The 12879-nt window shown below is 38.4% G+C and overlaps 1 protein-coding gene across 1 annotated transcript in view; it reads left to right on the forward strand.

Moving 5' to 3' along the window:
• The window catches only part of lrp1b (LDL receptor related protein 1B), a 265608-nt gene that overhangs the window by 70566 nt on the left and 182163 nt on the right, over positions 1 to 12879 (forward strand). Inside the window, exon 6 of the mRNA XM_022741314.1 lies at positions 11035 to 11157. Coding sequence (XP_022597035.1) covers positions 11035 to 11157 — 123 coding nt within the window. The remainder of the gene's footprint in view (positions 1 to 11034; positions 11158 to 12879) is intronic.

Raw genomic sequence — 12879 nt, forward strand, 5'->3', positions numbered from 1 at the left:
CTAAATCTCCAGTTACCTCAGGACTACCTAATATAATATTCAAAGTGAAAATTGTGATTTATTTATTTTTTGACCTTCAAACTGGCATCGCAATGGTTATATCAGTTAAGTATTTAACATTTTCAAACTGTAACTAGCTAGTTTTTCCTGATGTGACTATCAAACAGTTGGATCTTTTGAGTTTAACTGTAACTGTAGTTCACTTAGTCTCCAAATTACCATAAACTGTACCAGTTACTATATAACAGTATACCAGTAATACCAGATCCTGAGGAGAGCCTGTTTTTTTTTGAGTAATTGATGAAAACTATTAATGGTGCTATCAGTCACCACTGTTATTTATTTGAAGTTGACAATGAAAGGCTCTATCAAACCTGCATACAGTGGGGTCAGAAAAAATCCCGAAAGTTGTGATATTCAAAGTCCCACAATGAAAATAATTTACATTTTTAAAATGTGACCTTTATGCAAAGTTAAAGGGCAGCTAAACCCTTCAGCTCCATCATTTTTTTTTGTCTGTTGTACATCTTAGTTGTTGCTTCAGATCGTGTTTAAGATTTAAAGTCCCTTTGGAAATGTTTGTGTAACCTGAGCATTGCAAAAACTAATGGGCAATAGTGATAAAACTGCTGCAGGGAGCACTGTGCATCTTGACAACAATATTCACATTAAAATGTATTTGAATAAATGCCCCATTGTGTTCAGAAGGCTCATGGTAGGTTTGTAAAAACCCTGTGAACAAAGATAATGAGTGGTCATAGGTCATGATCAAAAACCAGAAATGCCAGGATTTGCTTTTATATTCTTGGTTCATTCAGGATTCTACGAGGCCTTGCGTATAAGCCCATAATACAAATTGCATTATATATCTGCAAGGCTGCTCTTCTTGTCCTGCAGCTTTTGAGAGGAATTTAGATATTTTCTCTTTTAGGAAGTATTAATGGAGCCAGATTAGTCTTTGCTTCAGGCTGAGATGTGGAAAGCACTCTGTTCCCAGCTTTGTTTAACAAGTAATGCGTGTTGCTTATCATTTCCTTACTTTTGTTAGACCTACGGCGGACACTAAACACACAGTACACCCACATATATACACATTGGCATTTTCATACATAATTGATATTTATTAATCTACAAAATGGTTGAAACTCCACCACCATTTAAATTTATAATGTTGCCAGAGACAAGTTTATTCACAGTAGGCATGATCAAAAAAGTGCACTACTTAAAGGTTTGACACCAATGTTTGCTGTCTGATTTTATACAAACATTTTTTTAATGATGTTGAACTGCTTATTTACTGTGGATCTGGTTCTGATTTTATGGTATTGTTAAAGAAAGAGTAGTAAATTAGAACTTTAGCAGTTTTGATAAAACTGTGTTCACCAAAGTAATTATTGAAATCTTAACTCAACACTGCTATAAATAGAAGGGCCAATACAGCAACAAAGAGAGGTCAAAGGTGAACTAGAAACCCGGAATGGAAACTTTGATGTTTAAACAGTCGGCTTGGGTTGTAATTTTAGATCATAGGATCATCCAAATTCTATGCCATTGTGTTCTGAGGTCTTTGCGATTACAAAATATGGAGCAACGGAAATAAAACCCATAAACCATAGTTTTTCTTTTCTTTTTATGCTTTTTTTTTTTTTTTCCTCAAAGTTATTTTTTCATTAAAACAAGACCTGCCCCTAGATGAACACATCTTGACTGAAATGAAAACTTTAGTAGTGTTTTAGTAATGAGTTTGTTGAGGAATGAGGAGTTTGTTGTGCACCAAAATTGGCAACTGGAAGATATGTCAGAACAGAAAACGTAGTTAATTGTTTGTTAGCTTGTAACCAGTGTTGCAAACTTAGCGGCTGTCACTAGATGTAGTGACTTTTCAGACCGTTTTTTTGTTTTTTCACTTTTTTTTTCAAAAAAGTGCCTAGCAACAGATCTAGGAACCTTTCTAACGAGCCGTCTTGCTACTTTCCAGAGAGTTGCCAGTGCTGTGCCGTGGGCAAGAGAATATATAAAATATATTAAAATACTGCATATGTGAACACAGAATAGGAGAGAAGCAAATGGTTAAAGGGCTGAGAGGAGGCTGAGATGCAAATACCATGTGATGATGTCGTGAATATGCTAATAAGCGTATTACGTCATCTAGCGACATTTAGTGACATTTCAAGCAGGCTTTAGCTACTTTCCATTGAAAGCAGTTGGCAATGGTGCTTGTAACTGGCAGTGGCTGACACAGTGTAAGTGGTTGTGCTAATGCAAGTTCTCACTCTCTGTAATAAGGTTTTGGTGACCAGTGAAAGAGCAGTCTGTATCAAGATGGTTGGTGTTAGAGGAAACATCAGTTAGACTCAGGTACATGTTTGAGCCTCAGTCAGACCCAGACTCAGGTGAGTCTGTGACCAAAATCGGTGATTGGCAGACTTATCAGAACAGTTAGCCTAGTTAGCATCTTTTATTCGTTTATGTTGTTTGTTAGCTTCTAACTGGCAGGGGCTGACAGTGTTCGTGGTTGTGCTAATGCAAATTCTCACTCTCTGTACTGACAAGGTTTTGTATTTATTTTACCTGCCCCCCATCCCTGTAAGTTGACAGGATTGGTTCCTCAGGTTGTATGGCGTATGAAACCCTTGCTGTCTGAAGCCATCATTGGTTCACTGCAGTTCCAAGGTGGAAATATGCAGTCATGGTGTTGTGGCCCTGTCTGTGCAGCTCATGCCTGCATGGGTTTCCTATTGGTGCTCTGGCTTCTTTCCAGAGTCCGAAGACATGCACATTAAGTGGTGTTTTCACATCTGCGCTTTTTTTAAATTCAGTATAGTTTGTCTGTAATTTTCTGTAGATTTTGTAGTTTATATATACACTATTTCTTTTACTAATTGCGGTTCACACATGAAAAGTACAATGCAGTACTCCTGGAAGGCGTTTTCTCCAGTTCTTGGTTCACAGTTTAAACAGTAACACTGCTATCACAGCTAATAAGGCCTCTTTGTGTTGTAAGTCAGATTGAAAGAGACATGTTTCCCTATTTCTAATGGAATGAAGCTAATCAGATCTGTGTAAGATGACTGCCAGCTGCGTAACTTTGCAGAATTCACTAGGGAGTAAAGTGGAAAAACTTAAATAAAGGGCAAGTCCATCTTAATCACATGCTTCTTTGGTCGGTGGCAGGCAATGAGACAGAAATGTCACATTAGTAATGCAGAGTGGTTAATTACATCATATAGAGTTAAAGCAATGTGCCATTTGTTGATTTTGGCTTTTAATTGAAAGTTACATTTTGGCAGGTTAATTGCCATTAAAAAGAATCTTTCTTAAAGTACATTTGCTGCCATAGAAAATTTATAAAAAAAAAAAAAAAATAGAATGTTAGGCTACAACAAAATACTATCATTACACAGCGAATACACAGAGGTTATTAGCCTTTTTGTCTTCAAAAATCAAAAGGTCAAAGTTTTTTCTGTCAGTCAGCCATGTCTGTTGACAATATCTAAACAAAATGTACCACATGACTAATCACTGTTTAAAGAAAACCTTTCTGTGAGGCTCATCCAGCCATTTATCTCTTATGTTTTATCTCCTTGATTGTTTCTTCTGAAGAGCTTCATAAAGAAGGCCTGCAACATGATGAATGCAGTATTTGTACTTGATTAAAATCAACTCCAGTGGGTGATTAGGGGGAAACAAAAATCTACCAGTCTATTTTGTTTTGTTATTTCTTTCACTGGCAGTCTTGTGGAGGACATTATACTTACTGTATGTGGATCTGGGATATCCAGCCATTCCTTATTTCATGTGTCCTGGTAGATTTTGACTTTTGATATTATCTCTCTCTCAAATTAAATCGAAGGCAACTGGACTTGTATTTGTCTTTTCCACAGACAAATACAAGTCCAGTTGCCTTCGATTTAATTTGAGAGAGAGATAACTATGACCTGGACGAATGAGAACATTCACAGACTTTTTATATTATAGCAACCATTAAAATGCATCCCCCTATTAGCCATGTTTGTTCATGTAGTGCTATTTAATGAGTGCATGTTCATTTTAGCTTTTATAATACTGTAGTTGAACTAGGTAAATTTCAGTTACTATTGCAGATTTAAACTTGTTTGTACAGTTTTTATGACGTACTCCCTTGTGAGTTTCAAGGTGGATATGTAGTTGTTAGATAATGTACAGCTCACTTGGTGTCTGCAGTGGTACAGAGGTGGCCAGTGTGGATGTGATCCCTCACTATAACAGCTCTCACTCCACTCTGATAATGCAGTTTAATCTGGAGGCTACACCCAAGGCACTGACATGCCCCACAGAGTATCAGCCGGCATTGGACAAACGCAGTGGAAACCTTGACTGGCACTTCACCCCTCAGTGATGACAAAAACCCTGTCTGCTTAAGCAGCTATTACTCCACCTGATTGGTAATCATGACATGGAGTGAGACATAAATCCCTCAGACTGCTGCTGGTTAAGATAGAGGTCTTTGAAGGAACATAGTGATTAGGTGACCTTGGATGGAGCATGGAAAGGGGGCCAGGCGAGGGGAGGCTTGCAGGGGGGTTGTACTTTTCTATTATTGGCAGTATAATGACACATTCTTATGCAAATGAAATGCACACACATAGGCTACATTCAGGCTGGAGAGAACAGTTCAGAGCCCTTAAAAATGATTTCTTAGAGTATTTGTAACAGTTACTATCAACGGTCTTATCAGCCTCAATCATACTGTACTTTATTTGCACACATTGAGATGCCATTAGTTCATCCCGTTTGCGCATATTCATTTGTACTTTTATTTGAACTCTGGCCCCACGACGCAGGTTTACTGCGCCACTTAGTTTCACAGACTCTGAGTCAGACACATTTTGTGAGGTTTAAATCTTTTTTTTTTCTTGTAATTGTAAAGCACACTTGGTCTCTTTTGATCTGTCATTTAACTGAGGACTAGTATTACATGTACAAACTTATTTTATTGTACAGATTTATACCTTTAGACTAAATTGAATTTTATTATATTACATGTTTTGCATGTAGTCATATTTGGTGTACTAATTGTATTTTTTTTTTTTTTTTTGTGGTCTGATTTATTTTCTGTAAACACGTACTGTTAACAACAAAAACATGTTCATGTCAAACAGCTAGTTGTATTCACACACACAATTCGGATAACTTTTCCAGCTCACTTATCTTGGCTGGTGTCACAAATGTTGGAAGTTATCTGATAATTGGTGGGAGACACTAAAAATCAGTCAGTATGTATCATTTCCTGCTCATAGTGAACAAAAAGGGAAACATATCTACTATGGTTAGTTTATTGTTGATTTTAGAATTATTAATACACATGATTTTTTATTTGGGCATACTGTACCAACAAGCAAATCAACTACAATGCTTTAAGTAAAAGTATTGACATGCTGCTCTTCAGAACAATAGGGTGAATAGCAACTGGCAAAATTAGGTGGTTTTGAGTTATGAGGTGAAAGAAGCATGAAAAGGAAAATTATGAACATGTTGCTGTTTAAACATGCAGTCCAGTTCTGTGCTGACAGGATGTGCTTTGATAGGACACATTTTGGAGTTCTTACTCACAGCAGGAAGGTTCTGGGTTCAAACTGGGTTTCTTTGTGCAGTTTGCATGTTCTCCCTGTGCCTGCATAGGTTCTCTTTGGGTACTCCGGCTTCCTCCCACAGTCCAAAAACATGCACAGTAGGTTAATTGGAGAGCCTAAAGTGCCCATAGTTGTGAATGTGAGCGTGACTGTCTCTGTTTGTCAGCCCTGTGATGGACTGACGACCTGTTCAGGATGTACCTCGCCCAATTGCAGCTGGGATTGGCTCCAGCCCCCCTGTGACCCTATAGGGATCAGCGGCATAGATAATGGATGGATGGATGTTCACCTTACTATAGTTACTGTAAGGTCACCCAAACATAAAAATGTAAGAGGAGGCTTTCATTCATGAGAAAATATTACATTTGTGCCAATTGATGATAAACCAATGGGAACTTCAGACCCAAAAGATCTGATTCTTCCAGTTAGCTCACCTGGTACGACAGAAAAACCAGCAGCTCCAGGATTAAATGGCAAAATTACCTTTTATTTATAGTTATCAGTAATAGGTTTGGGGTTTTCTCTTGGTTGAACACTGGAGTAATTACACACTTAGCAAGATTCCTTGTGAGAGGTGACCCAGTGGCAGAGAAACCGGCAAGTATATAATAAGAATTGACTGATTTTTTGCAAACTTTTTAAAATCCCAATGATCATCAGGAAAATGAAAAAAATATTTCACACTTTGAATAAAAAGGACAACATGAACAGAGATAATGCTTTTTAGGATTAATTTGACCTGCAACATTGTTCACAAAGTATAATAACTGAATAGTCATATTTCTCTTAACATAAAAATCTTTCAAAAATGTTCAGATAATCCTTGTAATATAGTTGTTTCTTTCTGTGAATGTAATGTGCTGTAAGGTATTCCCTTGCATGTGGAGTAAAAGGGCAGTAAACAGCATGCAGCTTAAGATCGGTCTTATGAATCATTCATTGTTTACTGGTGTAGGGATTTATGCCAGGGAGCAGGAGGCCATTCTATGATTGTCTTCTGAAACTTTTCATATGGCGCTTGCTTTCAATAATTTGTTGACATGCCCCTGCTGTTGTAGAGAAAATAAAAGTGACCTCGCTCTGTGGTGAAGGTCAGGCAGTATCTAATGAAAGCCCCAAAGTCTTACAACATTGATTTCTTACCCATTTCATGGGTAGAATGCAGAGTTGTTCAGTGTTGCCATGGGGGATGGCCCCCGGTATGAGCTGGTACGTTTCCTGGAGCCAGTTATACCTCAGATTCTGTAAATACCATTACTTTTCTCTCTTAGTACATCATTATTTTCTCTCTCTCCTTTTTTCTAACACAGCTCACTATCCTAAGCTGGCTCAGTGATTTCGAAGAATTCCTTTTTTAAAAGATATTTCTAGGATCTAGAGGGTAGCGAGGGATGAGTGCTGCTGAACTGACGTGCACATATAATTGTGGGCATGCGTCCAGAAGTGCTGTGACATTCTGAAATCATTCATCAGTCAGCAGAGCCATGGCTCTCTTTAGTCTCCATATTCTGATCAGACTTGACGTGGATGGCATTTAAGTCTAAATACCACATGTCGTATGTCACTTCAAGAGATACGGTTGTAATCAAGATTCATTATGCAGGTGAGGCATCATTGAGATGTATCACACTACATTGCATCTTTTGGCAGATTAAAGATATGAAGATTAAGGGAGAGACTGCATTATACTGTTGTTATACTTAATAACCTGCTTAGTTTGGCTCATAGCCCTATGCTCATCCATAATGCATATGACCTCAAACTGGCCAGGACACTCGGCCTTCTCCGACACTGTGATAGAATCACAGATCCTTGTATGTATGTATGTATGTATGTATGTATGTATCTATATATGAATGTATGTGAGTTTCGTGTGTGTTTATGCGCACACAATTTCACTTTCAACATTTCCCAAAAATCTTTTCAAAAAGGCAGAATGACTGAAAATGAATGACTTTTGGCATTCAACTATTGCTATGGGTTCAAATAAGATTCAAAAAGACTTTGAGCTCATAAAGCGATTGATGATCTCATATAATTCCAAAGTTTGTAGTTTACCTTTATAAACCTGTAAAAGGCACATGCCTGAGAAATTTAAGATACAGATACAATATTAGTCATTAGTGACAGTGTATGAGACTGGAAACTGTGTTTTTGAAAAACTGTTCCAAATTTTGGGAAATTTGTTTTCTTGCAAAGAGTTAGAAAATAAGATCAATACCACTCTCTCATCTCATGTACGTTGCAGATATTCAACTTCAATTTTCTCTTTTCTCCCACACTGGTTGTCGGGTGACCTTGAGTGTCCTGAATGCAACACAGGTCTGATGGACTATCACTGCCCTGTCAAGTTCACACACAGCTCTTTAAGTACAGCTGAGCATTTGGATGAGCTTGAAATAGTCTGTTTGAGAAGCAGCTCTTTCCCAACGTGCAGTTGTAAGATAGCTCTGACTTAGGAATATTCTCAGATCTGCTTTTTTCAGCTGTATAACATAGCTGATGTTTAATTCGCCACTTTGAGCTGTGTACTGCACTGCTGCTTTTATAACACAGGTTTTGTTTGAATAGGCATGTGGCTTACGACTTATCCACTGTACCATATTGTGAACTGTGTGTCTGATGCAATTCAGGGGATTGTAATGCCTTAGTGCTTTGCAGCTTACGTCATTGGAATATAATATTGTTTAGAGAGATAAATGAAGACCTAAGCTCTCATGTAATTCAGAGTTTAATAGGACTGAGCAAATAGAAGAGGGGATGCTATACTGCAAAATGCAGGATGAAGAAATTAGTTTTGCTGTCTCAGTGTTCATGTTGCAGTTTACTGGTTAACAAAAAAACTTGATCAAAATACAAGCTGCAAAGACGGCTGGCTGGTTTTCCTTCAGCAGGTTTGCAAACTATCTTCCCTGTCTGCCTGCTTCCAAATAACTCTTTGTTCCTCTGAAAATCTGGCACATTTCAAAGGCTCAATGGCTTTAATGAGCCACAATGTTGTGCCAGTGGTGGCCCCATGAAACTCATGATAATGTGCCCGACTGAGTGCCACTGTGTGTGTTTCCCACTGTTATGATAATGCCACCAGTTTGGGGTTATTTTTCCATTCACTGAAGGTAGCTGCTGCTTTTTTGACTTGCTATTCCTGTCAACACTCATCACCACTCATTTGATGTTTGTATAGAATTGTGTGCAAAATACATAATGCTGTGTAATACTATACCTTTTGGCACCTTTTCATGCAAATGTAGTGGTATATGGAAAAGGAACAAAAGAACAGTAGGATGTTTACTTTTCTTCAGTTGTGCATTTGTCCCATTATTGTGCCCCCACCGGCTGCAGGGACAGTAGAGCCTGTGTCAAGGAGAGGCTTTCTGGAGAAGGGGGAGATTAATTGACATAAGAGGTCATATGCTCGACTCATATTTGGCCCCTTTCAAGGTGAAAGGAGGTAGAACATCAATAGGAAACTGGGCTGCTCTGAGATCCAGGGGCAGTTTCTTTCATGGCTTCCGTCGGTAGCTGAGGAAATGGCCCTTCTGTCACCAACCCTCTGCTTTTCAGTGGTAATCAATTCAGCTTTAAAGGCTTAGGAGACATCCCTTTAGAGACTTCAGCAAGTTGCCTCTGCCAACCTCAAGCCCAGCATGTGCTTATTGATGCCCTGTTAGTTCTTTGAGGAGAAATGTAAATAATGTAGTCAACGAACTCAGCTCATATACAGTTCACATGTGTTTTGAAAGTGCAGTGTTTAGACTAGATTATATGTTTCTGACATAAAATTAAATGTAAAATAGTTTGTTCTGGGTATAATTAATGTCACAATATTTTGTGACCCTCATTATGCTTTACCATTAAACTGTCAAATCATGCACAGTCCATCATATTATTAAATCTGGTGCCGTATGAATATTCGGTGCATGTGATAATCAGTATGCATTGAGGTTGACGGCATGTTTTGCCAAAAATCATAAAATTTTGGTGCTTGATAATGGTTTAAAGAAGCACATTTGACTGCAGCCAAGAATCTTGTCTTAGTACAAAAATATTGTGTTATGAAGTTAACAATGTTTTCAGAAATATTTGGCATGGTACATGTTTAATTCTGGTGCTTTTCCACTGTTTAGAGTCAGAAATAATGATCACGCACCAATTCCTCTTGCACTAAGCTACCTTGATATACCTTTTTTTTTCTTATCAACATGATGTGAATTTAATTTAATTTTTTAAAGGCTTGATGGCTTTGGTTTGCAATTTTGCAATGTCCCCCTTTAAAGCCTGAAAAAGTCTTTGAATATTTCAAAAGAGACCTTGATTCAAATTGTAAGATTTCAGATATATTGCATCAGTGGGAATAGAAGAGGTAGAATGGATAAGATGTTTGACCTTTTCAGATTTGTCCCTGGGTAGTGAATTTGCTGGAGGGTGCCAGGGCAGAGAGCAGCGGTGCGTTGAATTATCACTCCCACTGTTCAAACGCTGCAGACCTGATCCCCCACTTGCTCCACTCCCACCACTAATGGGTTAGGAACACACTGGAAAAAAGACAGAGATAGAGAAAGAGAGTGGGAGGGGGAGGTAGAGCCTGTCTGATTGTCTGTGGGTTAAGCTTAGAAACAAATTACCGTTTTTGCTTGGCACTGAGGAGAAGTAGCGGCAGGTCACTTTTTGGTGTCAGAGCTTTAGCAAAAGCTTATGTCATTCTGCAGAATGATCGAGCTGAGTCTCTGACAGCTACCGGCAGGAAACATGTCAACACTTTGACGGATGCTTGCTATATTGAAAGCCTATGATGACTTTTTAGTTGACTGGGCTTTCACTGAACTCCCCCCCCCATTCCACCATCCAATGAAAGCACACACCAAGGAGGCAAAAAGATAAGAACAAACTTGCCAAACTGCTTTGTAATAGTTTGCCAAGGCGCAGAGGACATCATGTCTTTGTTAGAAGAGAGTAGCTGTCAAAATCACAATGCCTGGGCAGCATCTGTGTCTGCCTCTTTTGGTACAGTTTTAATCTTCTGGAAAAATGTATGGCCTCCCGCTCTGACAAAGAACTGCGCTTTGCAAAATACATACCACTGACAAAAGGACATACAGTACTCTATTAATTGTCAACCTCAGTACTGTATATAAAGCACAGAGCTATAGCCTCTTGAAAAAACTTTCTCTGTTTCATTCAGCCAAATGCTCCCATTGCAGATAACTTAATGACAATTTTGCTTTTGTCAGTGCCTCTTCACCATTTACTACATATGGTTCTAAAGAAAGTCCGAGTTATGCCACTTCCTGTCCTCCCACACGCATGTTTACATCTAGTACATGTTCTCTGGGGAAACATGTGATCCACCTGCTCAGTACCATCACCTCATGCTGCATCTTTTCTCCTCTCTCCTCCTTCACCCTTTCCTCATGCCATCCAGAAGCCATCCTGTGTGACATAGGGGAGTTTCACTGTCACGACCAGAAAACCTGCATTCCTGAGGCTTGGCTCTGTGATGGGGAGCCGGACTGCCCCGATGACTCAGACGAAACTGATCAAACTTGTAAGTCACCCATTCCATCCATCCCTCTCTAATGCAACACTGTCATATCGAATTTTGCCACAGTCCCTCATCTGCCAGCGAGTCTCACCTTTATAGTATAAGGACTTGTGTTAACATGTATTAAGTGATATTCCACCAGAAAGGTACCTTCTTAGTATCGAATGCTACCCCCTCCAGACTTTAAAGTGCTAGAAGTCTGTGGATCCCTCTGTCACAGAGAACAGCTGCTGTGGTCATTTTGAAGACATGAAATGTACTTACATTTTGCTGTAGATGCCTTGAAAGCAGGCAGCAAACGAAATGGTGTGTTTAAGAATACTTCAGTGAAACTATGAGTGTTTGGAACACTTAGCACCCAGGTGGACAGCTGGATTGTGCTGCAGGAATGGTTTGAGATGTTGAGCTCTAAATAGGTATGTGTGAGTGTGAATTGTTACCAGCCCTGGGATAAACTGTCTGGGGTGTAGCTCACCCCTCACCCTATGTATACTCGTATAGGTTCCAGCCTCTCAAGACACTGCACAAGATTGCAAGCAGGTACATATAATTTCAGTGGGAAGTATTAGTATTTGCTGATTTAAAAACTATCACCTGAAATACTATTATTGTTGCCCTATTTTCATTTCTGGTACCTGTGAACCCAGTGTTTGCTGCTGTGTTGTTTTTGTGTAGTGCATTACACCGTATAGTATATTAGGATGATGATAAGAATACTAATAACGATAATGACTTGTACTGTATTTGTATTTTATTTCATATTGTATCAGTCATTATTAAAGATAGAATACTGCAGAAATTTCTCACCGATTATAGTTAAGATTTACCAACTACAGCAATCATCTCACATGATAGACATTGAACTGTTGCTGTAGTAATGTCATTTTTATAGTGTTTTATATATTACCTACAATAGATTCATTCTTCAATAGATGTATTTTTAACAATTTACATAATATGCTCTTAAAAAAAAAAAAAAAAAAAGTATTTATCCATAGTGTTTTTTTTTTCTTCACTTTAAAAGAGTTATTTATCCAAGAGGACTCTTGACTACTACTTAACTCTCAAGGGCAGGACAGCACAAAAACAGCTAATCATTTCAGAATAAAGCAAAACACCAGTCTGGCTGAAAATATGGAGTTATTGGGGGTGTTGTATTCGGTGAACCAGTGGAAGTGCTGTATTATTCCTCGAAGAATATGCTTGACATGTTCGACTGCAGTCATGTAAACCTTCATTTGCCCTTCATACAAGGGTTGGTTGTAGCGGGCATGCTCTCTTTAGTATTAGTATTTACTCACTTATGGAACATAGATTTCCTTTAATGGACAAACGAAGCAGCAGTTTCACATTATTATGAGCTAAATTGGCTTTAGTAAATTATGAGGGTGGGGAAAAAGCAACAAAACCAAATTATTAGCATTCACTCCAGGTTCCTCATCAATGTGAGTCATTGGGTATAATTAGGACTTTATAGTTTTGGCAGTGACATCTGTGCATAAATTGACCGCGGCATGCAATAATTATTAATCCCAAACAGGTCATTTATCAAGTAGGCTACTTGTGGGCTGGAAATGATTGTTACAGAAAAAGATGGAGGCCTCACTGCTTATATTGAAATTATATTACATTATATAGTAATATAATATATTGCATGGTCATGGCAATGTATGAATGCAATTTCCTAGACTCAATTCACACTTAGATAAAGCAGCAAAACTTTGT

The sequence above is a fragment of the Seriola dumerili genome, unplaced genomic scaffold, assembly GCF_002260705.1.
Source record: "Seriola dumerili isolate Sdu_G_001 unplaced genomic scaffold, Sdu_1.0 BDQW01000052.1, whole genome shotgun sequence".
NCBI lineage: Eukaryota > Metazoa > Chordata > Actinopteri > Carangiformes > Carangidae > Seriola > Seriola dumerili.